Source organism: Argentina silus (assembly GCF_951799395.1).
Source record: "Argentina silus genome assembly, chromosome: 12".
NCBI classification, from domain to species: domain Eukaryota; kingdom Metazoa; phylum Chordata; class Actinopteri; order Argentiniformes; family Argentinidae; genus Argentina; species Argentina silus.
In genome coordinates this window covers 11,084,374-11,111,205 of record NC_139666.1, presented here as the reverse complement: position 1 = coordinate 11,111,205, position 26,832 = coordinate 11,084,374, and the positions used below count along the sequence as shown (strand labels likewise).

At 41.0% G+C, this 26,832-nt stretch overlaps 1 protein-coding gene across 3 annotated transcripts; it reads left to right on the top strand.

Moving 5' to 3' along the window:
- The first annotated feature begins 1,826 nt into the window (after nt 1-1,826).
- Nucleotides 1,827-25,915, top strand: stk39 (serine threonine kinase 39). 3 transcript variants are annotated; one of them, XM_083681813.1, is made up of 20 exons: nt 2,007-2,031; nt 2,337-2,397; nt 3,765-3,877; nt 4,230-4,338; nt 4,727-4,868; nt 5,446-5,501; nt 5,909-6,018; nt 6,633-6,734; nt 6,940-7,073; nt 7,371-7,419; nt 7,530-7,595; nt 9,854-9,925; nt 10,376-10,498; nt 11,333-11,362; nt 11,858-11,914; nt 13,056-13,117; nt 20,645-20,697; nt 20,876-20,944; nt 21,184-21,248; nt 24,173-25,915. In XM_083681813.1, the coding sequence occupies exons 2-20, from the start codon at nt 2,385-2,387 to the stop codon at nt 24,245-24,247; spliced, it is 1,500 nt and encodes a 499-aa protein (XP_083537939.1). In that variant the 5' UTR covers nt 2,007-2,031; nt 2,337-2,384; the 3' UTR covers nt 24,248-25,915. The 3 variants fall into 3 exon arrangements, with proteins under 3 accessions (XP_083537937.1, XP_083537938.1, XP_083537939.1); XM_083681811.1 differs by lacking the exons at nt 2,007-2,031; nt 2,337-2,397 and adding an exon at nt 1,827-1,976; XM_083681812.1 differs by lacking the exons at nt 2,007-2,031; nt 2,337-2,397; nt 9,854-9,925 and adding an exon at nt 1,827-1,976.
- The last annotated feature ends 917 nt before the right edge of the window (nt 25,916-26,832 follow it).

Here is a 26,832-nt window from a genome sequence, read left to right as displayed (position 1 = left end):
ATACATTACTTTAGCCTAATAAAAGGTGGGCTAAATACTTATTTTAGTAGCCATACCCACATCAATATCTTCCATCTCCACATTGACGTATGACTATATGCAACCAAATATGGATAGGCCTATATGGATGACCACATCCAACCAAAACCAATATCAGGAATTTTCGGGTGGGCTAAAACTGACCCTAATAAACATACAAACAAACCAAACTGTTATTTTTTTTACGTGTGCTTTGATTGGGCAACTTTGATATACAATATAAAATATTTAGTCCTACCTAAGAAAGGAGCCTCAACTTTTTTTTAGAAGAATGCTAGCAGTAGCCTGGAACCTTCTGTATACTGGTTTTGATTTAATATTCATTGATCTTGATCTCTATTCAACTCAGGTCTTTAACCTTTGACCTCAATTGTCAGTCTTCTTCTGTTTCAGACTTGCTATTGCTTCAGCAAATCTCCGAGGCAAATACAAGTTGTAGGTTACATATTTTAAAATGCCATGTAAATCTGCAGTACTGTCAAGTGATCTGCCTCTTGTCCTAAGGCTATCTGTGCAGTATGTAGGCATGTACAGAATAGGTTTCTAGCAAAAAATGACATTGTCTTGTCAATATACTTAGAAGAACCCAGTATATGTTTTGCTTAGGCTTAACTACACGCTTACAACATGCTATATGATCTTGCTAATGGGGTGGCCTAAAAAGAGGAAATGAAAATAAATCCAACAACAATCCAATATGACACCACATATGTTGGTATTTGTCATTTATTTAGACCTATTTTTAGACTTAAAGTGTTTTAACTATACTTATCCATTCAGTCAAATAGGCTATTCTCTGTGAAGCATGGCTTATATTACGATTGCTGTCATGTTATTGTGTGGTTACAGTTAATGTTGTTACCCTGAGTCCACTCTGTATCACAGTATTGTAGTGACAGGTGATTGTCGGTATTCAAGACGAATTTCTGCAAGTGAATTATTTCATTTGTTGATTATAATCCATGTAGTAAACACATTACTCTTCGTTCTTCAACGTAGGCTATCCATGGAGGAGAACTAATCATGTGATTCATTAATTTAATATGGAATGAATCCAATATCTCATATATCATTTTTTTTATGACGCAGAAGCTTTCTCAAGCACAGTGGATGTAGTCGAATTAACATGGTCTACTGCCATCTTGTGGACACACTTTGTGCTTCTTCTCGTTGATACCTTGTTGCAACTTTCATTGCATGTGACATTTCCGTCACATCATTATCATCACGATACGAAGTAGCATATACAGTCCACTGCTGTAGTGTGATGTGTAATATTCAGGTTCAATTGTGTTGTAAGATGCAATAAAGACACTACAAGAAATTTAAGAAGGCTAAATATCGAGTTAATATCAAATGGGCTAACAGAATATATGATAAGATACATTAAATAAGGGAGCCTACATTTGATTTGTCGAGAAAACCGACACTAAGAGTAATTGGAAATTCATTTGGAAAAAACGATTAGGCTACAGGAAAGTCTATCCTACTCACTAATCTTAAATGCAAATTAGACTTTATTTAAATCAATTTGATATATGGCATGATATCTAAAACAAATTATATGAATCTAATCATTAGGGTGGCATGTGTTCATATTCAGGCGTATGATTATTTGTTATTAATATAAGGCTCTTTTTTATATATATATAATTTCATCACAATATCAAAATAGTGGTGAAAGTTTCACAGTGAATGTGGCCCGTTATTTTCCGGATGTTTTCATCGCAGGCGGTAGTAATGCTCTGCAGCAGCTGACACTTCTGTAGTCAGGAGGTGAAGGCAAATTTTACAGTCTGAGGTCGCTAAGTAGCTCAGCAGCAGCAGCATCATGGCGGAGCAAGGCGAATCTCCGGCTCCTGTCCAAAATCCGCAACCAGTGCTGACAACGAGCTGGCCAATTACCAGGGAGTCGTACGAGTTACAGGAAGTCATAGGTTAGTACCACTTGATAAACCGTTGTGTGATGGATAATGTTTTATCATGGATATGGTACGGGCGGTTATGTGAATGACGGCTAGGGCCTACCGGCTTTTTCATATGCAACAGCGTCCTGTAATGCTTTGCAATGCGGATGTTAACAACCGCAATTTTCTTGCTGTAAGGGGGCTACAGGATGTATTTCTTCATATTGAGAAATCATGAGGATAACTATTTTACAGTTGTATTCATATGGGTGGACATGTCATTTTCCCTAAGCGTTTATTATGCTTTGCATAGGCTAGGATTTCTTGTATGCCGAACGATGCTCCTTTATGGCACGTGTCCAGTAGCCTAATATTGAAATCATCACACAGATGTATGAGCCTTTGACTATCGGCTAGTATTGTGTGGATCAACTGGAAATGATAATCACAGGTAATGTCCTGGTCATGCACCTGCATTCTTCACGGTAATGGCACGGTACCGTTCGGTAGAGCAGGGATATTGAATTGCATGTCACCCTGAGGGTCCACTGTACAGTTCAAAGATGAGTCAGACTAGATTATTATTATTACTATTATTATTATGATTATGATTATGATTATGATTATGATTATTATCAGGCTACTATGATGATGATGAGTATTATTATTATAATCCGGCCATTACTAGGCTATTAAAACAATTCTCGACAATGGATGAATACAGGGTATTTTTTCTATCGGTAGGTTATTTTGTTATGTTGATTGTAAAAAATAATGTAAGACGTTATTGTTTTACCAAGCACAATTTAATTCAAACTTAAGTTTGCGGTCCGAAGCATTGTTTTTTGTTCTTAAATATCCATGCCATTGTAACCCTTTTGTAAGTCCTAACAGTGGATAGGAATCAACGAATGCCTCAGCACGTCATCGGTCAAGTTTTAAGAGGTTTTAACGAGGCCTGTTATTTGCACCTCTATTAGGTTACAATGATACTGAGCTCACTAGCGCTGCAGGTCCGGATATACTAGAGTATTTATCCGCGCCCTCTGCTGGCGATGAGTACAGACCACTGTAGGCCTTAAATTCATTCAGGGGTAAACGTAAATACTCAAATGTTGACTCATAGGAAGTCATTTGAATGCTTAGCCTTTTTTCTTTTGCCCTGTAGCGGTATACATATTAATTTGCATGCAGATGAGTTACCATATCAGTGTTGATAAGGGACAGCAGTACAGCCATGGGCTGCTGTGGCTAGTTAGTAATCTTCTCTGTGCTCATAAACAACTGTTCAGCAGTCCGATCTCCTCTCCTCCTTATCTGTCACCAGCAGTTGGCATGGTGTGTGCTGTGTGTCACATACATGTAGCTTATTTTTTCTTTTTTCCTTTTTTTATATGTGTATGTGTGTGTGTGTGGGGGGGTGGGGGTCGCATTACCACTACCACATTTAGCTTGAATAACCACACTGCTTAGCATGGCCTAGTTCTTAACAAATCCCCATCACAACTCTTCACACTTTGTTTTGTCTTTAGATACACTTACTGTTATGCATAGGATATGATGGAAATGTTAGTTGCACATTGGCTCAGTTTCGTTCCGAACTGTCATTACTAACACCAAGATCAGTTACATAAAAGAGTTTGTCACTGAATTTTTATACAAATCTCACAAAAAAACACTGAATGTCCCAAACAGGTGTACAACTATCCTGCATGTCACAGGGTGTTCCTCTTTGCAGTTCATCTCTGTCACAAGTGATGTTACTGTACAGTTGGTCTCCTCCTGCCATGTGTTTTAATAGCGTCTGTGTGATTCCAGGCAGTGGGGCCACAGCCGTGGTGCAGGCTGCCCTCTGCACCCCCAGACAGGAGCGTGTGGCCGTAAAGAGAATAAACTTGGAGAAATGCCAGACCAGCATGGATGAGCTACTGGTGAGTACAAAGATAAATAAGGGCTATTTTCTCAGCCTGTGTGTTCAGAGTGCCTCTGGCCCTCTCTGACACTTGTCTAATAGAGCTGCTCTCCCTGAAGTGCTTCGATGTTTTCTTCGATGTGTTTGACTAAAGAATATGTTTAGTTTCCTTGAAGGGTGTCTTACTTTTAAGAGCCTGTTTCGATATAGAAAATGTTCTAAGCTGTTTGTTTACTCAAAATAAGGTCTATGAAAACTACCTCAAAACTACGTTTAGTTTGCAAATCATTATTGGTAGTACATGACTTAAACCCCCCCAAGCGCAAGGTTGTCAAAAGCTGTAAACTGTCATTTTTATCTCCTTATAATAGAAAGAAATACAAGCGATGAGCCAGTGCAACCATCCAAACGTTGTCACCTACTACACCTCATTTGTGGTGAAGGATGAACTTTGGTTAGTCATGAAACTTCTGAGTGGAGGTAAGATTTGACCTTCAACATTGTAGGAAATACAACTGCAAGCTCTGACTAGTATACCTTCCCATTATACATTGACAGTGGTCATAATGGCTATATAACATGGTTATATAGTATAACATGGTTATATAGTATAACATGGTTAAGCAGTAAGCAGTGACTCATTTTATATAAAGGTCTAATTGTGACCTTGATCTCATATGTAAGGAGATTAAACAACCATCAATTGTCCAACACATTTGACAGTGTTATTAAATGTACAGTTGGCAGTAAGTAAAAAGTAACGTGCTAATCAAAGTATAAGGAGTGAGTCGACATGAATTTGAAGTTATATGACAGTTTGACTTCTCAGCAATCCATATTGTCAATTTGTATGGATCCTTTTTTTAAGGATCCATGCTGGATATCATCAAGCACACCTTCAACAGAGGAGAGCACAAAAATGGAGTCCTAGATGAGCCCATCATTGCAACCATATTAAATGAAGTCCTAGAGGGTCTGGACTACCTGCACAGAAATGGACAGATTCACAGGTGAGGTCCCCCAAGGTTTGAAGCGTGAATCAACACTTTATGATAAATTAATATGGATTGGTACACTATTCATAAGTTGTGAAAATGCTAGATGAGTAACAATGAGTAGTGCAACATTTAAAAAAAGATAATTATGAATGATTAGTTATCTATTAGTAATGAAAATGATCATAAAATCTTACCACTTGTCCTAATTTGTTGGACAAAGGCCTAACATGAACTTTACAGTAATCAATAGTTACATTGTATAAGATAAACTCAGGGTTATGACATATTCTACACTAATCACATGTGTTTGTAATGATTCAATGACTTCACTGGTAATAAAGAGGTTGCGTTCTTTGAACTTCCCTGGATGTCAAGGTCATTGAGAACTAAACCACTATTACCCCTGTGGGCAGGTCTCCAATGATGGCAGGCTGAAAAACTAATTTACACACACATGGATGCAATCGATGCTGCCCCAGTTAGATTGCCTGCTGTTGGTGTTTGACCTGCGGTTTTTTGCTGTGTGTGTGTGTGTGTGTGTGTGTGTGTGTGTGTGTGTGTGTGTGTGTGTGTGTGTCTGTCACTTCAGGGATGTGAAAGCAGGGAACATCCTGTTGGGAGAGGATGGCTCTGTTCAGATTGCAGGTGTGTGAGTACTGATACAGTATCACTCGATTAATTAAAAAGACAAATATTTGTACTATTTGAAATGCACAAAAAGTAAGGAGAAATACAAATCTAATTAATTGAATTTAAAGATAGTTCAACACAGACCTTTACTTTTTCAACATGGGGATTGACAGTATTTACTTAACAACATTGACATAAAGGTAGTCAAACAGGTCCCCCATGGTATTCCACTGGAGGCCTATTTAATGTTCTTTTCAACTACTGGAAGTTAAACCAATGTAACAGGTTAATCTTGTAAAGTTCTGCACAATTTGTGTCAGCTGTTCATAAAGGTTTGCACACCTTATTTTTGAAAAACCTGGTTTTGTTTGAAATAAAAGCATCTGCGCACAGCTTATTTTAATTCTGTGTTTTTCTCATAGATTTTGGAGTCAGTGCATTTCTGGCCACTGGAGGTGATATGACCAGAAACAAAGTACGGAAGACCTTTGTGGGCACTCCATGTTGGATGGCTCCTGAAGTGATGGAACAGGTGAGACTATCATGGGGCCTACTTTGGTATCATCCACAAGCTGTGTTCATGTACTGTAGGCTTGCAGTAGATCAGGGTTCTCCATCTGCGGACCTGGAGATGCTACTCTTCCTTGGACCCCAGGAAGAGTAGCTGCTGCAGGTCAACCGTGGGGGTCCTAGTACACTAAACTAAACTGTACTACTGTAGTTGTGTGCAGGCTGTTGTTGCCACTCACTCAAGTAAGAAGTATAGAGATTACACACACTCTTTTAAGTGTAGTGCTGACTAACTGGGCACAGTGAAGTGAAATAAAGTGAAGTGAAAGTGTCACTCTCTTCTCTATTTGCAATGAACTTTAGTACCACTGACATTTCATCTCTAGCTGAAACATTGGTGTCAATAAAGTTCACTGCAAAGAGAGAAGAGTGTGTGGCTTCCAGCAAGCACTAACACATTGGTTTCAACCAATCGACAATCAATAGTCAACCAATCATGGTCCTCAGTCTGCACCACAAATACAGTAGATGAATCAGATGTGCAAAGCTTGCATAACCACACTTCTCCAAGACCACAACAGAGTTTGGGACCACTGATTTAGCCTAAATACTAACACAGTGCTGCTATGCCCACAGGTACGAGGCTATGACTTCAAAGCAGATATATGGAGTTTTGGAATCACTGCCATAGAGTTGGCCACAGGGTCTGCCCCCTACCACCGATATCCACCCATGAAGGTAAGCTTAAGAAAGTATGTGGTAGCAATGGGTACTTTGTAGTACTTAAAAAATTCAATAGAACCAATTGGTGCCTAGTGGTGCTTCTTTTATTGAATATTTAATCTCCCATTAAATAAAATGCTCCCGACAGATAACTACCCAGTATCTATACAGCCTATAGTTGAAGTGTTGATGGTTTTGATCTTTTCTCTTCTCTCTTCAGGTCTTGATGCTAACCTTACAGAACGACCCTCCCACCCTAGACACAGGCGTGGAGGACAAAGAGATGCTGAAGAAATATGGCAAATCCTTTAGGAAGCTAATTACCATGTGCCTGCAGAAGGAACCTGCCAAGAGGTTTGCTCTCCTCAGTGCTTGCCACTCTATTGTATGTACAGTAGATGTATCGACAGTAAAGGGAAGGAGAGGGAAGTAATGTATTTATGTGGAATGATAATTGTTAAATTAACTTAAGCTATGAGACCGAATGTCTCAAGTGGGTAAAGACAAATGATAAATGTATAGCAACCTAACTGTGTTACTTATAAAGTGCAGCATGGCTTCTGGTGACTTAGCAGGCTCTGTCTTAAATAAGAACCACACAGCACATGTCTATGAGTTCTAATATCTCAAATGTATTTTCTTTGCGTTTAGGCCTACAGCAGCAGAACTTCTGAAATGTAAATTTTTCCAAAAGGCCAAGGTATGATTTTCCCTCATACTGTATTTGTATTCTCTTTGTTTATTGATTGTGTGCAAAGGATTTGGGTGTGGGGGTGGTGTGTTAATGTGTGGTGTGATTTTCATTTGCAGAACAGAGAGTATCTGATCGAAAAGTTGCTGTGCCGAGCACCAAACATAGCCCAAAGAGGCAAAAGGGTAATGTCTAAACAAACATCACACTTGTAGCCCTCATTCTGCCTAAAGAAGCCCTAGTATTGACTAAACATCATGAACAGTACGGCATTAGGGGTTGACAGCACACTCTCCCCTAGCATGTTACATTTACAGTCAACAGATGCAAAGCGTCATCTCTTCCTCCCAACACGTTTTTTTTTTCACTTTGAGTATAAACTGTTGTGTGGGTACTAGTAGGCTGCAAATATGGGTTGCTACTGGAACAACATCAGTCAGGCAGAATAGATGTGCTGACAACTAATGCATTAGCGGCCCATAGTGTCGCCCACTGCAAGTGGTAGACAAAGACAAATGGGATTTAATGATGAGTTAGGTTAGGTAACAGGGAGGTGCACTTAAACACATTTGCATGCTCAGTTGGCTCACAGTCACAGTTAACTGGGCGTGAGTGCAGCAGAGAGGCAGGGCTGAAATTGGCCAGGCTCACCATCATATCATCCTCCCAACTGGATGGCTGAGAGAGAGAGAGAGAGATGGGAGCTAAGATCCATTGCCAAAAGGCAGAGTGGCCAGGATGGATGGATGGATGGATGGATGGATGGATGGATGGATGGAAATTCACTGGCATGAGCAGGGGACAAATGGAGGACATGGTGGACTAACTGGAAAGGTGTCACATGACCGGAACATTAAGCAGAGTATGATGTCAATAGAGTGGGAGGTGAGGGGGTTGGCAGACCGTGGTAGGGGCAGGTAGGAGGTAGAGTCATCGGGACGGGGGTGGACATGGGAGAATGGATAGAACCGAGAAGGATGTAGCATGACAATAAAAATTGGTATTCTAAGGCACTGTAGTATAGTAATCACAACTCTTTCTGTCACCAACACTTACCCACAGGGCACTCCGTCAATCTTCTTGTCCTGTACTGTATCATCACTGAAACTACATCACAGTGCTCATACATACTGAATTAGAGCTGTGTTGTGTCTGTCTCACCTGATTGTACTGGTTGATGAGGAGAATGAGCCAGAGAGTAGTGTCCTCTGTGTTCCCATGTCATTATACGATGGGTGGGGTTTGTTTAAGTGCTGGTTTGACCTATGGAGTCATCCACATTGTCCACTCAGCAGGCACAGGCCCGGCCTGCATAGAGAGGCAGCATAGCAGACACATTGTCATCTCAGGACACTATGACCTGTCCACATCAGCCTGTCTCTCCCTTTGACCTCCTCCCCCAGGCGCTCCACTCTCTCCCTGCCCCGCCCTCACCATCTCTCCTGTCCCCCTCCCTCCCCTGTCCCTCTCCCCCCTCCCCCCTCCCCAGGCCTCTACTTTCCTGCCCCCTCCCTCACTCTCTCCTCCCCTCCCCCTTGCCCGCTCCTCCAGCCTCTCCCCTCCCCCCACTCTCCCTCACTGCACCCTCTTCCTCTCTCCTCTCCCCCCTCCCCCTCCAACCTCTCTCCCTCACCTTCTCTCCTCTCTCCCCTCCCCCTCCAACCTCTCTCCCTCACCTTCTCTCCGTTCCTGCCCTCCTTTCTCCGCTCTAATAGAATGTCCTCCCTGAGATAGAGGTTTGATAAACATTGTAATGACTGCCCAGGGAGAAAAGGATTAGAGGTATACTTTGAAGGTGAGGCAACATCAATTCTAGGGTTAGTGTCTTTTGCCACATACAGCACATAGTATGATGCAGCTGTCCTTAAGTTAACATGATAGGGCTGACATTTTAGAAAATTAATGAGAAACAGTAATGCAATAGGTTTGAGACATTGATTTTGACTCCAGATGATAGAACTGAAGCAGACATGCATTGGCCAGCAGAGGGCACCCATGTTCCTTGGTTGAGCTCCTCGCAGGGAGCGCTGCAGAGCTTTCTGATCGAAGACGACGCTGTAGATCTAGTGGCTGACACTGACGGAGATGCCTTGCAGTAGTTATTGATGTGTTATTCTACAGATTGATTTGCCAGGCCAGTACACAGACAATGATATCGATCGAGCATACATGTTTCCTGTAATTCCCAAACAAGTGGTGCTTTGAGTACTTTATCTGTACATCTCTATTCCATATTGTTGTGTTTATGTGTGCATGCTTATACATGTTCCCACTACTGTGTTTGATGGGCAATATATAGCTTACATGCTTTGGCGTCTAGCCAGTTTTATGGTGAGTGTCTGTGTGTGGAGACGTCCAGGCCACTGCCCTGTCACTTGCCTCCACACACAGTTTGCAGGTGATGATGATCAGAGTGGACTGATCCTTCTTTGTCTTGCTCAAGGAGCCAGAGCAGAATTCCTGGAGCATGGGCTCTGTGTCAGGTTCGGAGAAAGAACTTGATGCCATCAGAAGGGTACATGTTCTTTGACTTAGCCCAAGATGCTGCGTGCTTCCACTTAGATGACTCCACATATAGCTGCTGTTAAAAGGAGTTGTGTGTTTTATTTTCTTTGTGCTATGTACTCATGTACTCATGTACCCCCCCCCCCCCCATTAGATTGATCTCTCTCTGCTTGCTTGTATCATCCCTTTTTCAGAGCTTAGAAACCTTCAGAGAGGGATCAGAGCCCAAGATAGTGTTTTTGCAATGCTAACTAGCTTCCACTGACACTGTTAATCAAAGCTAATCAGCTTATTTCCTGAAATGAACATATGTGTTACACTATCATGATACTAGTTTAATTTACACATACAGTATTGGTCTTGATTTTAACCTTAGGGATAGGAATGTCCTATATATGTTGTCTCACAAGTGTGTGTGTAGCCTCCAGTCCGTGTTTGTTAACACTGGTCTTCTGCCCAGGTGAGGAGAGTGCCAGGGTCCAGTGGTCACCTGCACAAGACGGAGGACGGAGACTGGGAGTGGAGTGATGATGAGCTGGACGAGGGTAGCGAGGAGGGCAAGGCTGCTGTCAACCAGGGCAGGGTAGGTGAGACCAGGGCCAGGGTCAATGCTACGGAGTCAAGGAGTCATGGAGCTAGCTTATTAATAGTACTAACGGGTAACATTTAGTTTACCATTTCCTGCTTGTGTAGTATTTTTACAGAAACAACATGGTAACAGCATAATTACACATTATTGACCATGTACTTTACTTCATTGGGGATTCATTGTAACAAATACGTATCATAATTCTTACCAAGCAGTTACCAATGTTGTTATATGGTAATTAAATTAACATTGACAGTAAATACTACATAGATACCAGTGTTAATATACTGTAAAAACGATGTTATCGACTATGTTACCCACTAATGTTGCATTTAGATTCTGTCATTCTCAGGCATGTACTATTGCTACAATGATAGGCCTACTATCCCGTTTGTCTTTGCCCTCCATCCCCCCTCAACCTGCATGTTTTACTTTTTGTGAGCAGCTGGCTTTGTCTTTGTTTCTGAGAGAGGCTGACACAGGTTGCTAGAGGTAGCTGGTGTTTTTTGAAGATATCTGCAGGGGGTTGGGGAGGGAGCTGGTAGACAGCCATGATCAAAGATCAAAAGTTGCTTTGATATGGAGGCCTCACCTGGATGTGTCATACTGGGAAAATTACACTAAGCAAATGACGCGATAAATGAAATGCTGATAATAATATTCTGTCTGTGTCTGCTTTTAGTTTTTTAGTGGCCACCTGTATACTAGGTTACAGTGTCCAAACCATTTTGCAAGGTTCTATGCCTATTGCATTATATGTCTGCCAGTCATGTATAGACTTTTGAGAGTGTGACTATAATGTTGTCTGTGTTTGATTTTCCCTTCCAGTCGAGAAGGGTCAGAGAGGAGAACAAAGATGTAAGTTAGCTCTTTTCTGTTCTATAAACAGATTTGCAATACAATAGTCATTGTTCAAATCTTTTTTATATAATAGAAACAGAGCATCAGGTGTAATTTGGGTGAAGATAGATGGCAGTTGTCATGAGGGTGCAAACCTGTGCATTGGGGAGGTTAATAGACTTTTTTTGCCCCTGTTTGCTCTTGCGTGATCTGATTACTTTACAGAGGGGCATCATTGGAAAATGCAATTGCCTTGCCTCAACAGGCAGCAGTTTATTTAGGATTTGTGACCTGTATAAACCCAGCCTGAGTTTCTTGGAATTATGGATTTTACCAAGACCTGATATGCCTTTTGCTTCTAATTTTTCTTATTCTAAAACAGCACCAACAAATGCTTCTACATTGATTGTTTCCTATTGACCTCTCTCTATTTGGTTGTTTTGAGAGGACTTTTCAGAGGAATTAAACAAGGATGCCATAGCTTTACTTTATCCCTTTCACTTTGTGTCATAGAATGAGGAGAATGCCAACAGTGTTCCTATTGAAGGACTGTCTATTCAACATCCCCAGGTGAGGGTTTCAGAAGCATCCATGATTTGTCATGATTCAGTGACCTTGATGTCCCGCCGAGTGTGTTTGTGTGTGTGTGTCAGTCTCCTGGAGGGACCCTTTCAGCAGTAATAACTCAAAGTGAACAGGCATCTAAAAGACATCATGCCATTCTCTCAGAGGCCGTTACCATTTTGAAAATGAGCCAAAGTGGTTTGAGGTGGACCTCCCATGTCTGACAATGATGAAGGCCATAAGTGCTATTGCCGTTTTTATGTTCTAGAGTCAGAATCTAGTTCTAGTCATGATTATAAGATACATATTTTGTATCTTTACAACAACAAAATATTTTTTGGTCTACATACAATTACACCATATGGTATATGTGTATATGTACGTACACCATAACACTTTATTAGGAACACTATACTAATACTGGGTCGGGCCTCCCTTTGCTCTCAAAACAGCCTCCATTCTTCGTGGCATTGATTCCACAAGATGTTGGAAACATTCCTTTGAGATTCTGGTCCATGATGACATGATTGCATCACACAATTCCTGCAGATTTTTCAGGTGCACTTTCAAGCTGTGAATCTCCCGTTCTACCACATTCCAAAGGTGTTCTATTCTATTGGATTCAGATCCGGTGACTGGGAAAGCCACTGAAGAACACTGAACTCATTGTCATGTTCATGAAACTAGTTTGAGACGACTTTTGCTTTGTGACATAGTGCATTATCATGCTGGAAGTAGCCATTAGAAGATGGGTAAATTGTGGCCATGAAGGGATGCACATGGACAACAACAATACTCAAATAGGCTGTAGCATTCAAGCGATGATTGATTGGTATTAACAGACCCAAAGTGTGCCAAGAAAACATTCCCCACACCATTACACCACCTCCACCATGAGAAAGTGTACAGGTGTTCCTAATAAAGTGTTCTGTGAGTGTATATACCACTGTTACTCTATAAGTTGAATGTACTGTACAGATACACCATAGAAATGGACACATTCTACTAGACTGTTCAAGCTTCCAGCTAGCTCTTTCCACCCCTCTGCTCTCCCCTGCAACTCTCCCCATGGTCTTTGCTGTAAATGAGAATATGTTCTCAGTCAAAAGTCAGATTAATTAACTCATCAGACTCTTTCTACTTGCAGGTTCAACCGTTAGAGAACAACCCCTTCATGCAAGGTGCTGTGAACATGGTCCTAAGGCTAAGGTGAGAGGAGTCCCTCAGTTCACCTTCCATCCTTCACTTTCAACACAGGTGTCAACTCTAAATGACACAGACCTACGCGGCGCTAATAGAGCTAATTATCTTTTGGTCGCTAACGATCTCTCCTCCCCGATCTCCAAGGGAAGAGAGTGTTACACATCATTAGCTCTCCACTTCGCTGTGTTCTCAGGGACTGAACCAGAGAGCAGACAACCTGTACTGAGACCAAACACACAGTAGCAACACTGACCTGGCTGTGTTTACCTTCAGCTATTCTAGACACTTCCATCCACTGGGAGGTATCTGTTCATGAAGAAGATGGAGAGGTTGTCGCAAGAGTTATAGAATTAGATTATTCGATTTAGATTTACACTTGTAGGCTAGGCTCAGACTGTTTACATAATTATGTCCTTTTATAATATGCTAACTAGTGTTATGTTGGCTTCAGACTCCAATAAGCAGTCAAATACCCTCCCGAGAGGAAGGCAGTTTATAGTATTTATTGCATTGAATTTACATCCTTTTTACTTCCCCCTCAGCAAAGTGGAAGCAGATTTAAAACACAATGCATAAGCAGGATATGCAAGGCAAATGTGCAGAACTGTGAGTGGCTTATTATCTGCACAAACACACACACACACACACACACACACACACACACACACACACACACACACACACACACACACAAACACACGCACACACACACACACACACACACACACACACACACACACACACACACACACACACACACACACACACACACACACACACACACACACACACACTCACTCACAGACAGTGGTATGGACGCAGCCAGCCTCATAGACAATGGGGTGTATTTCTGGACAGTTTAATGTCTGCCTCCTGCTCCCTGTTGAGCCGAATGCAGCTCTGGGTACAGAGTAGGCTCTGGGTCGATAAGATAACAGGCGTCTGAAGGGCCCTCCCCAGGCCCCCTCCGTAGCTCACAAAGCTGTCCCCTCCACTGCTCACAAACTCCAGGCCAACTGGAGGGCTCCCTGACTAGCTGGTTGGCTGGCAGCTGACAGGCAGGTAGGCAGGCCGGCTGGCTAGCTGGCTGGCTGGCTGGCTGGCTGGCTGGAGAGGTGTAATCACTCTAACCTTGACATGTAAACTAATGGACAGTTCTGTGAGAATAGGGAGCTGTTGATATTTCTCAGTGGCCAGATCCATTCATCCATTGTAGGCATTGCAGTCAGTTTTCCTTGGCTGTTTGTACTGTATGGGTATTAATGTATTACTCCAAACCCAGAGATAAAGTTGTGTATGCAATGCATTAAACCAATATAGCTCTACATGGAGTCCCGTCACAGCAAAAGGACTTCAGCTGTCACTTTTTGGATTAATAAAAAGTCTACTGACAAGATCCACGCCTCTGATGAGAGCTAAAACAGTCAGTCTCTGCCACACAGCAGCCGAAGGAGAGAAGTACAGTTATCAGAGCTCTCAATTTCAAGGCACTTCTTTGCAGAACGAGAGGCTCAGATGAACTCAAATGGTTTTAGCTGCGCTTTGTCAACTCCCGTAGAGCAATAATGGGCTTTTGTTACAATCGGTTTTGACATGCGTTATGTAAAAATATGTTGTGGATGTATTTGAATATGGATTTCTGTATAACCCTGTTTATTCCATGAACTGTAGAAAAGCAGCATTACATTACATTTGATTTGCTAGGAAGATAGGTGATTCCACAGGATAAATGGTACATTGGTCACATTTCATAGCTTTTGGAATATGCTGTAAGCTAGTTGGATGGATATCTACAGAGCAGTACTGTAGCATTCTAGCCCTCAGTCATGGATACAATAGCATTTTTATTGTTTACAAGGATTGAACCCCTCACCCCTACATCTTGTGCCTACAGCGTCTCGCTTTATCACTATGTACAATATGTGTGAAAAACTCATGTTTTTCTCACTTTGCAGGCATCATATTGGGAATATATATATATATCTCTTTCACCTTGCTAGTACCGGGTTGGCCCCCTTTTGCCTTCAGAACTGCCTTAATTCTTTGTGGCATAGATTCAACAAGGTGCTGGAAACATTCCTCAGAGATTTTGGTCCATATTGACATGATCGCATCATTGCTGCAGATTTGTCGGCTGCACATCCATGATGCGAATCTCCCGTTCCACCACATCCCAAAGGTGCTCTATTGGATTGAGATCTGGTGACTGTGGAGGCCATTGGAGTACAGTGAACTTATTGACATGTTCAAGAAACCATTTTGAGATGATGTGAGCTTTGTGACATGGCGCGTTATCCTGCTGGAAGTAGCCATCAGAAGATGGGTGCACTGTGGTCATAAAGGGATGGACATGGTCAGCAACAATACTCAGGTAGGCTGTGGCGTTTAAACAATGCTCAATTGGTACTAAGGGGCCCAAAGTGGGCCAAGAAAATATCCCCCACACCATTAGATATTTGCGTTAACGAGCAGTTGAACAGGTGTCCCTAATAAAGTTCCAGATGAGTGTGTGTATATATATATATATATATATATATATATATATATATATATATATATATATATATATATATATATATATGTACACTTGTTCTGACCACTCATTATGGAATTTGTGCTCTATGTTATGAACCCATTAACTCATAACACCCTCTAGCACATTCTTCATACCACTGCCACTGCGCCCTGATGGATACAGTAGGTCACTGTATGTAGCAGCAGAGGACGCCAATAGTGGCACAGATGTCGAGCCCCACAGAGCTCTCTCTCTCTGAGGAGAGGGGTGGAACAGATGTCGGGTTAGTGACGTTAGTTTAAGAAGGATTTTGAACTGAGGGCACATGTTTGGATTGTATGGATTGTGAGGGGACAGGTTTTTTAGTGAGAGCTGGACAACTGGATTGAGGCTAAGCTAAGGAAAAGGCAAGGAGGTGGAGAGGAGAAGAGAGAGGAATCACAGAAATGAATGTCTATTATGCATTTTATAGGACATCCTCAGGATGCTTAAAATGTTTTATTGTCACAATTAACATTAGACTTTACATTGTTGCTTTCTACTAGTTTACATAATTGAATGAACCGTGATGTAGTATACATATTGTAGCTTATTTCAAGCTCTTCAATAGTCTATATGCTTTGTGACAACTGGTTTAAATACCTCTCCAGATTCCGACCATGTGGAGATGCATAGAGGGGGTGGGGGGGAGTATTACAGTTACCCAACAGTTTAATCTGAAACTTGTAATGCTTGAGTAAAGCCTACCTAACTGGAGGAAGAGTGACAGCTCTCAATCTCTTTCCTGTCACATATCCATTGCTCACTCCCTTATGAATAAACCTTAATGCATTTTTTTAATCAGTGACTTGCATCCAATAGCACAACACTCTTTATACATTGTTTGTCATTGCAAAGGAGTTGCATTCCCATTTATTGTGTAGGTGTTAGCTTTGGAACAGTGATAAGCAATGCAGGATAAACGATTATCTAAATTATGTACAATTCAACAAGATTTGACCAAAGACTATAATGTATAATGACAAAAGTCTTATGGTATTTAGAAAGGAATTTGTCTGTGATGGGAAATATGAAAAGGAGGATTTATGGTATTGTGATAACATCAATTAAAGGCCTTTAGAGAGCTGCATTCAGATGGGAATGTGTTAGCAGACCATGTTTCTTGGGAGCTGTTGAGGTACGTATCTCTGTCAAAGAGAAAGGATCTAATAAGCACAGTACAGGGCATGACCTCACAGGAAATGAAAAAGGGCAAAAAGCACTTTTAATGATCTGGGACTAAACAATGATTATATTGTGCCTCAGAAATAATTCGATCAGTTCCACAAATCAGTACTTTGGCCCAAATACTGATGTGGCATCCACAATGCTTATTGATTTTTGATTGAGTGGATATGGAATGGTGGGAGGTTAGAATTCGGGCCAATGAAGTAATTGAGCTCTAGGCTAGATGTGGCTGATTGGTGCATTTGGTCCATGAGGTGGCGCTGTGCATGTCCTCCTTTATGTGAATAGTGCCAAAAGCTTATTCTTATACGTTATCTCGGAACCCAGAATTTAATATAATGTACAGTGTAGGCAACTCATTCAGTAAATTGCATTCAGAAAGTCATATTATATAGAAAACTATGAGCAATTCGTTGTTGCTCCGTGCGAAAGCCAAATTAAATCTACCTTAATTTGCTGGCACAGTTGAACCTGAATTCATTACCTCAGTTCCGTTTTCTCTCTCACATTGTACCTATTCATGTTTACTTTGTCAAGAGTACTTCCCAATTTCACTTCTAAGTCTCTGCATTTACCTCAGATGTGTATAGATTGTGTTTGTTGGTGTGTAAAGACACAGGATTTAGCAACACAGGATTTAGAACACACCTGACAAGTCATTCATACACAACAGACCATCGGTTTGTTTGGCCTTGTCTTCAATCTATAGTGAATGCTCACAGAGATCTATAGCTTGCTTTTAACATACCAATCATTTGTCTGCTCTGCCAATACAGTTCGTATAGTAGTGGAGACAGCTTCCTTAATAGACTGTGGTTCAGGAGTGTAATTCTAGTTCTGTTGACAAACAGTGAGCTTATGTACTCAGGGGAACCTGGCAAACGTTGACACGTTGTCAAGTTTTTCTGTGGAGGAACCCCCTCTCTGGATTGGAACTTTCTCTCAGTCCCTTTGTTTGTCAGTGAAGTGTTTACTTGAACTCTCATAGCCTACAACACCATGGGAAATCAGTGTTAGTGAATAGAACATGTCTTCTCTGCACACCTCTGAATTACCTCTCCAAATGTACCTGGTAAACAATATTTGAACACCTGTCAGGGACAGTTGGGAACAATGGAAGGATCTCTTATTGGTTGGAGGGAGCATTATGGGATTTGGAGTTGACTGAGCAAAATGATACTCATACTCATATCCCTGTTCTGATGATATGATAATAACAAAGTTATTAAGGAAGATTCAGAGGTTGACATTTTGAAAAGTATATTAATCCGAGAGAATTTGTAAACAGTTTTCAATCTGTGCAGCTTTAGTTCAAACTGTCCTATGCAATCTGTTTACCTCCCACGATGTAATCTGACAGAGACTTTCCAGGCATCTGTTGCTGATCTCTGTGGAGGAGGACTACAGTAAGTAGGCAGATAGAGACGCTGGAATCGGGCCCTCTGACACAGATGTGGTTTTAAACAGCCCTTACAGCATGTGTTCCCACTACCAGTGGATCAAATCTCATCCTACATCCATCTGTTCAGCCAAACTCTAGCCCCTGAGTTCTCTTTAGCTGTGAATCTGTAAAATGTAACAAGTTAAGTTCACTCACAAGCAAGCTGATGTTAAAATCCTCTCTTCCACCTGCTCCTCCAACTGCCTCTCTTGTACAGTAGTAACTAAATAACCTCTCACAGATGTGCTTCCAGGCTTCGTGCATGTCTCCTACACACCAAATCTCATGTGAAATGTGGGTCAGGGGTTAGCAGGCGTGCTGAGATGGATGTGATTTACACAGCTTAATTACAAACCAAATTAATCCACCCCCCCCAACGCAGCTTTCCAGCTTTGCTACGTGTGATGTGACCCTTTATGTCTCTGTGTAAAGTACCCTGCTGATCCTTGACTTTGAAGCTGTCACACCCATCACTCTGTCTAGACAGCTGTTTTTAAAAGCATTAAGAAGGATTGTAGATGCTGTTCAGCGAACAAATCAGACGTGGGAAGTGTTACCCAATAGCTATTTTTAATATGTAAATTATTAATGCAGAGGTTAGGATGTGATTTAGATTAGACGTTGACATTGCTCAGTTGAACAGGACAAGCTGCTCATTTGTAGCCAGTTGGATATATACTGATATACCTCCTGAATCCCATCATGCAGTTTTGAGGAATAATTTTAGAGCGAAGAAAGTTCTGTAAATCTGTGCTACAGTAGGTCTGAGCCAGGGGTGAGCTACCCAGGAGAGCTTGCAGACAGATGTTACCTTCACACAAAACATTGTATGGAAATGCAAAACTACTGACACATTTATTTTACATGTTCCTTTTACATAATTATCCTCTGTTAGAATACCGCCCAAGCCTCTGGTACTGTATTTCTTCTATCATGCTCTAGAAGAAGAAAACAGTGATTCTACCGACTTTATCAATGAAATAGGCCTGATACATCTAAACTGCCATAGCACATGTTTCAGCTGCCTTTCATCTTACAATCAATCATTGCCATACAGTATATGACATCTGGAAATCTAGCAAAGCATGTCCTACCTAGATAGCTATTGGGGCGTGTAATTCCCCCTAAACCAGGGAGATATGGTCAAGGACATTCACTGTTGCTGAAACACTTCAACACTAAAGTAGCGCAGACATGCTTTCATTAATTATATCTCATATTACATCTATCAATGAGTTAATTGGCAGGGTTGTGAACATGTAATTGTAGTTTAATTAAAATGTGGCTTAGCATATATTTGTGTCATTAATGGTCATACAACCAAACACATTTATATTATTTCATATTTTCATTAGCTTTATGTTTTGATTGACAACACCTCAACCATGATTATATTGTTTTAGCAGTGTTATGTCACCTGCCAGTGATTTTGATTTAGCGACATTGGAACTGGTTAATTAATGTGATCATGTGTTGTTGTTGGAATGATGTTCTTCCAACTCTGGTCATCCCACAACCAGCCCTGTTGCTATTCCTCTATAAGGCCACTTAAAATCCAAAGCTCCTATTCTCTGTCTGACTTTTCCACTGCCACAAGTAAATGACCCGAGTTGCCCTCTTTAGTTCTTGACTTTTTCTTTTCTTTTTTTCTTTTTTTTGTTGCATAATCGTGTTACTGCAGTATTGCCTGAGGTGGTCATAAAAAATCCAAGTAAGAGTCCTTCCCTAAAGGTTTGGTTTTTATGAAGTTTGCATTTCTGCCAGTCCAGATATTCTGAGGACAAGCCATACACTCTAAGCCCTCCAGAGTAGATTTGGTTTAGTCATGTCCTCCATGGGTCCTCATCAGTGGTCGAAATGTTGCCATTGAGTTGTGGGAGCATTGCAGAAACTCATCATTGGCGACTGAATATCTCTTCTCAGGTGTATACTGTATGTGGAGTTACTTAGTCAATCTTCATCAGGCACATGCAAGGATTCAATTTCAATACCAGCTGTGTGGATAGTGAACACAGGATGGATGTTATTACCACACAGTTAAGCAATTGTGAAGGATAACTTTGTCACACTAATTATGTCCTTTACATGTCATGTTGTGCTAAGCCCAGTGGTGTAGTGTTCATGTGTCAGCTCAGCTGGGCTGTCTTTTTCTACTGCAGCGTTCATGGGGTCTGGTTGTCCAGTCTCCTCACACAACCTGAGTGGATTAGACCACATGGTCCTCCAACATGAAGCTCTGTTTGGACCTACAGTATGGTGGATGATAGACTGGTGAGATCCATGGTTGCATGTGACTGAGAAATGGAGTTTAGACTGAATCACCCTCTCATCTCTCTCTCTCTCCCTTCAGGAACTCCAGGAAAGAGCTGAATGACATCCGGTTTGAATTCTCTCCTGGCCGAGGTAAGAACTACGTTTTTGGGTTAAAAAAAGAACCAAAAACGTCTATGTTTTGACAAATGAGTAGTGTTTTTTTTGGTAGTCTGTATTATAGATTAACTGGCTAATTGTGACTGTTGTGCAGAATGTTTATAGCCTTACTCTAATGTTGCGTGTCGTTCTCATGTCGTTCTCTTAATAGACACAGCTGATGGTGTTTCACAGGAGCTGTTCTCAGCTGGTCTTGTCAATGGACATGATGTTGTTGTTGGTAATGTCACACCCCTGTATTCTGATATACTGTACACTACAGTTTATTTAAACCCACATGCTTATGGTATCTTTTTTAAAGAATCACAGTAAAATAACTTACTTATAGTCAGTGACAAGCACAAGAGCAGCTACAGTATACACTTGATTTATTAATATGATCTATGATTATTAGATATGTACAGTATGCATTGTGACACGATTAACATAATGTGTTCGGTGTATGAAATTACCTTTCAGTTGCTGCTAACCTTCAGAAGATTGTTGATGATCCAACTACCTACAAAGTGTTGACCTTTAAACTGGTGAGTTCACAGATGATATATATATGTATATATATATATATATGTCACAGCACCGCATGTCTCTAAATATCCACATGAAATAAGAGAAGGAGTTTTCCATATGTCAACAGCAACAACCTCAATGTTACATCACAGAGATGGATTGACTTCAATGTCTGTTTTACACCAATGAATTGTTTAACCAGACAAAACAAGGGGTTGTTGAATCTGAATGAATAGCCAGACTAAATCCAAACCTGGAATGAGCCGTGGTGTAGGATAAGACAGAGATATCTGTGATGACAAGCGTGTCACTAAATAGTAGAACTGATGGTTGACGCTCCTAATCTGCACATATGCTCCTCTCTGAAGTCCACTGTGTGATTCACAGTGATCCACATCATGCAGAACAATGCTAATTCTCAACGGAGAAAAATTAAGAAGGCAATTAATGGCAATCCCAGTGGATTAGCTGTAAAGTTGGGGATATGTTTTGTCAGCTCTCTTTTAGAAAGTGTGGATGAGGTAAACAACATCTGTGCGCCAGGTCACAGTACATCACAGTTCGACCTTTCTGCCATGTACCCAGTCTTATCAGCAGCTGTTGAATGTCGAAGGTGCAATGCTCTCTGGGGAGCAGACAGGAGAGAGCTGCATTAGTCGAGTTAGTGCTGCACACTGGACTGGGCTGTTGGGACATCAGTAAATATATTGGCCAGAGAGAGCACTTTCGCATTTTCATTTGTTAACTCTGCACCAGGCCAGGCCATTCAACTCCAAATATCGACCCCCCCCCCCCTATCTCCCCTTTGCTTGGACAACAATTCATAATATTATACCACGAAGATTCATGCAGCTGGAGGAGGCGGGGCATGTTTATGATCCAACCCAGCCAGAGGTCAGAGCATTCTCGGTGGGCTGGCTGAGAGACAGAAGCTAGACCAGTTTTTCACCACAGCCCCCCTCTGTAGATCAGACGGCTGCTGGGCTCCCAGACGCTGGGGAGACACAACCCCTCCCTGCCTGGCTGTAAATTGCTGCTGGCTGGCCGATGTCGGGGCACTGACTCACTCTTTACCACTTCCCAGGGGAGATAGCCAAGTGAAAAAGAGCTATCGATTGGCTCTCAGGGACCACTCAAACCAATCAGAATGCGTGTTGCCAGTAATAAGGCCTCCTCGTGGGCCAGCACAGCGGCATAATTAGTTTAGAATTTAGCAGGAGGAGGCGCTCACTGGAAGGTAAAACTGTCAATAAAATTAAACTTGTATTTTATCACAACTGCTTGCTATGCATGTGTAGTGTTTTCAGTAGAGAGAACCCAAACGTATTAACCCAAACTCTCATTTTCTTTTTAAATGGCTTGTTTACTTGAACTGTCACAGTACATGTCCAAAACAGAATATCCACACTGTAAAACTTGGCTGTCGTAAATTACGATAACATACACAGTAAAATTCCATTAAACAGTTATACACTGTTATCAGATCTTACTGTGAAATAACTGTAATTATACCTGACATCAGTCAGACTGTCAGGGAGAAACTTATCACAGATGGTAGTACTACTTGAACCAACAACACTGCTAGACTGTATTGCAGAGGAACCAACAATGAAAACCACTTAACAACATCCTGGTAGTTATAACGGTAAGTAAGACATAGTATCATAAACATAGGAATTAGAATTACCCACAATCCTCTTTTCCTAATATTCCACTCTGGCTGTGGCTATGCCATTGATAATTCACACTGGGCTATGCTAGAAGATTGGGGGGTAATTCCAATTCCTGTTCATGTTGCTGTATTTTCCTCATCGTTATACCTTCCAGGATTGTCCATGGCTTTTGGCGGGGTTATTGGTTCCATGTACCGTCTGTAATATAGTGAAATGTTTGGGACTGGACATTCCATTATGAAAAGACTAATGACACATGACTGCTCATCTGTTGATGTTATTGGCTTGAGTAAAGCTTTGCAGGTTTAAAGTCAATGTCTATCCTCCATTACAACCCTCACACTACATTGTTAGTAGAATGTGTTGTTCTTTCTCACAGTTTTATGTTTTTTTTTCGGAAATTAGGCCTGATTTGCAAAGGTTTAAACCTACAGTACAGTGTATTATTTGCTTTAAAAACCAAGAAGCTATTGCTGTAGAAATTGCAGTAATTCATGAATACAGGTCAAATACAGTACAGTATTGTTTTTGTTTAATACAGTACCTCTTTGCTTACTCTAAAATGTTTTACAGTACTATACTGTATAGGCAAAATACAGTGACTAACTTGCAACTGTAGTGCGAAAAGATGAACAATGCAGAAGCTCCATATTTACATGAAGCCTTGTTTACTTAACATTTATCCGTTTGAATTTATACATTTGAATAAATTAATATCTGAATGCATAATACATTATTTTTTAATGTTGCATCCCTTGCATCACTTTCATGTCTATGGGCTTGAGTCAGGCTTTTGTCACAATACAAATGAAAAAGAGTAATCAAGTGAACTGCTTGAAATTGTCACAGAGAATGCAGTATGAAACATATTCTATTACTAAATGGATGAATTACATTGTTCTACATTTACTGTGGGGGGACATACAAAGCTCTTCCCATACATGTTTAATAAGTAAGGCTTATTTTAACAGACTGTAATTCCTCTACTCTGCCCTCATGTCTTTATCGATCTGGAATACAAGGACAAATGTGTTCTGTGCCTGGTTCATGTCCTTGTTTCAAAGCCAAAAGGCTCCAAATAGTTAATTCATAAAACAGTTTCTTACTACTTAAAGTACGATCAATCCCAAAGCGAATCCAGGTTGTACAGCTGTTCTCTGGGTGTTATGTTTCATGATCTTGTTGTGTGAGTGGATTGTTGTGTTACAGGATCCTTCTCATGTATGTTGTTGTATCTACAGCACTAACCCTGTTAATCTTTGTCTCAGGCGTCTGGCTGTGATGATACAGAGATACCAGACGAGGTAAAGCTGATTGGGTTCGCCCAGCTGAGTCTCAGCTGATGCCTTCCCCTTCCATGGCTATAGCAGGTTAAAGAAGCAGACAGTAAAGGCAGACCGACTGAGGAACACCACCCTGTCCCCCCACTTCCCCACCCTGTCCCCCCACTCCCCCACCCTGTCCAACCCACTTCCCCACCCTGTCCCCCCACTCCCCCACCCTGTCCAACCCACTCCCCCACCCTGTCCCCCCACTCCCCCACCCTGTCCAACCCACTTCCCCACCCTGTCCCCCCCACTCCCCCACCCTGTCCAACCCACTCCCCCACCCTGTCCCCCCACTCCCCCACCCTGTCCAACCCACTCCCCCACCCTGTCCCCATTCCCTCACCTGCCCTGATGGCCAGCTTAGCCACAGCTCCGCCTCCACTCCACTAGCTCCTCCTCCCCCCCCCCCCCCCCCCCCCTCACGACATTCCACCGCCCAGCGCATGGACCAGGACCAGGATTCAGCCCAGGAAACTAAAGATGTACTCAGGTGGTATAATAGCTGGCGAAAAGTGGCTTAGGATTTTTTGTTTGGTTTTTAATCACATTACCTCTGCTTTCAGTAAAAGTCTTATTATTATTTATTGAAATGAGAATGCCTTTTATTTGTTTCTCACTGTTTTGTCTTCACGGTGGAAAGATTTGCTTCTTCAAGTTCCATTTCATAGACCCACTCATTTGAGATAAGAAATATTCCCTGTTGGTCTGTATTGTATTCCTCTTTCAGAATGTAAGATTTATTTTATTTATGGAAAAAGCACATTTTCATGATTACATAATGAATGTTTTCAAGAAGAATGAACGGTAATGTGTATAGATGAGTGTAATCTAATGAATTGAAGGGACCCATTTTCAGTGAATGTGAAGGAAAGATGAGACCTGAATGCTGCCGTGTGTAATTTGCTGCTTATTCAGACGACAGTGTTGATGCTTCAAAATGCTAGAGGTGCCTTGTTCATTTATCTGTGCCTAAGAACGTAGGTAATGAGTGAGACCGTGAACAGCAGAACTTGTTTATGTATGTTTGGAACCATTTCACAAACATAATATTCCAGCAATGATACAATTCAATGGTAGTGTTTTCTCGAGTCAATAGTGATCCTTTAAGGACAAGCTACAATGCACTTTTGGGCAGAGTATATGCACCTGACAAACCAATGCTTCGCCCTGGGAGACTCACTAGGAATTGTAATGAGAAATTTAACCTGTATGCTTGTGTCATCTGACGACAAAGGTCATTTCAACCATAACACAAACCTTAATCCTCTAATGCTTTGGTTAATGTGTTTTTTGGAAGCCAAATTAATTGGTAAGATAATGAAATGTTTAGTTCTGCTCTGTCTTACTGCACTACAAAATGTTTTATTTTCCCAAATATTAGCCTCTGAAATGTACTGTATAACAATGCATCTGCAAACGAAACCCAAAGGCAACTATTGAAAGGTTGACGAGCCATTTGTTTGTCCAAACAAGTACAGTAGCTCTAAATTATTTTTTAAAGTATTGAAGTGGTAAATAATATTAACTTGTACTAAATACTTTATTTTAAGAGGTAAGTTATTGTGTTTTCTATGTACAGTATGTGTACCATTTCCGCATATTATCCGTGTTCCCTTTCTGTAATCAGCTGATTTCAAATTTCTGCAGAGGAGCAACAAATAAAAATTGCTATTATTAAACAGATATTGTGTGGACTATATTATATTGATTCCACACAATGTAATATTTAAAATATGAATTTGAAAGCCCTATGCCATGTTTACTCCGCCCACATCACAACCGGGCATGGATGAGGAAATACACATTTCCTTGGGATCCTCACAGCCAAATAGTGCCTCCATTTATTACAAGCAAGTGACAGGTTTTGACAATGCCACAATCTGGCAGATAGCACTGCTGTCACAGAAGTCTGCCAAGTGTCACTATTTGGCAAATCCCCAGAGTGAGACTGAGTTGAATTGGCTACAGTGCAGGACCACTGAAAATGCACAATATCCTCAAGTTACAAATGCATACACACATGTACTGTAAGTATGAAAATAGTTATTGTGGTAAGTAATGTGTGGACGTCACTATAGTACTTTACAGTACATTAAAATGAACGTGTTTACCCATTATGAAGTTATGATTATTCAAATCGAATCCCAAAATACATGTTAACTTGAATGCATTACAAGAGTCAACAAGTACAAGGCATAGAATATGTGTGATTACTTTCAAGTATGTATATTTTTAATGTAAAAAAAACATACTGTATATCACAACAACGCCCTTCAGTATAGATCTTTATGAGTTCACAGTCAAATGTCACAATAGCTTAGAATACTAGAAGAAAAAGAAACATTTGAAAATGAAATTTTGGCCATATCAGCCATCCAAGTTTTACAAAATATAATAATTTTTTGTTATTTCAACACCAGTGGTTCAATACTGATATGCCAAATACACATGGTAATACATTCTACTTAGGAATGTATAAAGTTACAATGTACATTGTCACTTGCACAAAATGAGACTTTTTGATACTTGGTGTTTATGTATTGAAACAGCTCTCTACATACAGTACACAGTAATAGGATTAGTAGCTGGTTTGATCAGAA

What these genes read in the sequence shown, in the direction of transcription:
- stk39 (XM_083681811.1), top strand. Translation starts at nt 1,871, where the DNA reads ATGGCGGAGCAAGGCGAATCTCCGGCTCCTGTCCAAAATCCGCAACCA. An exon ending in CTCCTGAAGTGATGGAACAG is followed by an intron (nt 6,019 to 6,632) that starts GTGAGACTATCA and finishes CTATGCCCACAG; the next exon opens with GTACGAGGCTATGACTTCAA. An exon ending in TGAATTCTCTCCTGGCCGAG is followed by an intron (nt 20,698 to 20,875) that starts GTAAGAACTACG and finishes TTCTCTTAATAG; the next exon opens with ACACAGCTGATGGTGTTTCA.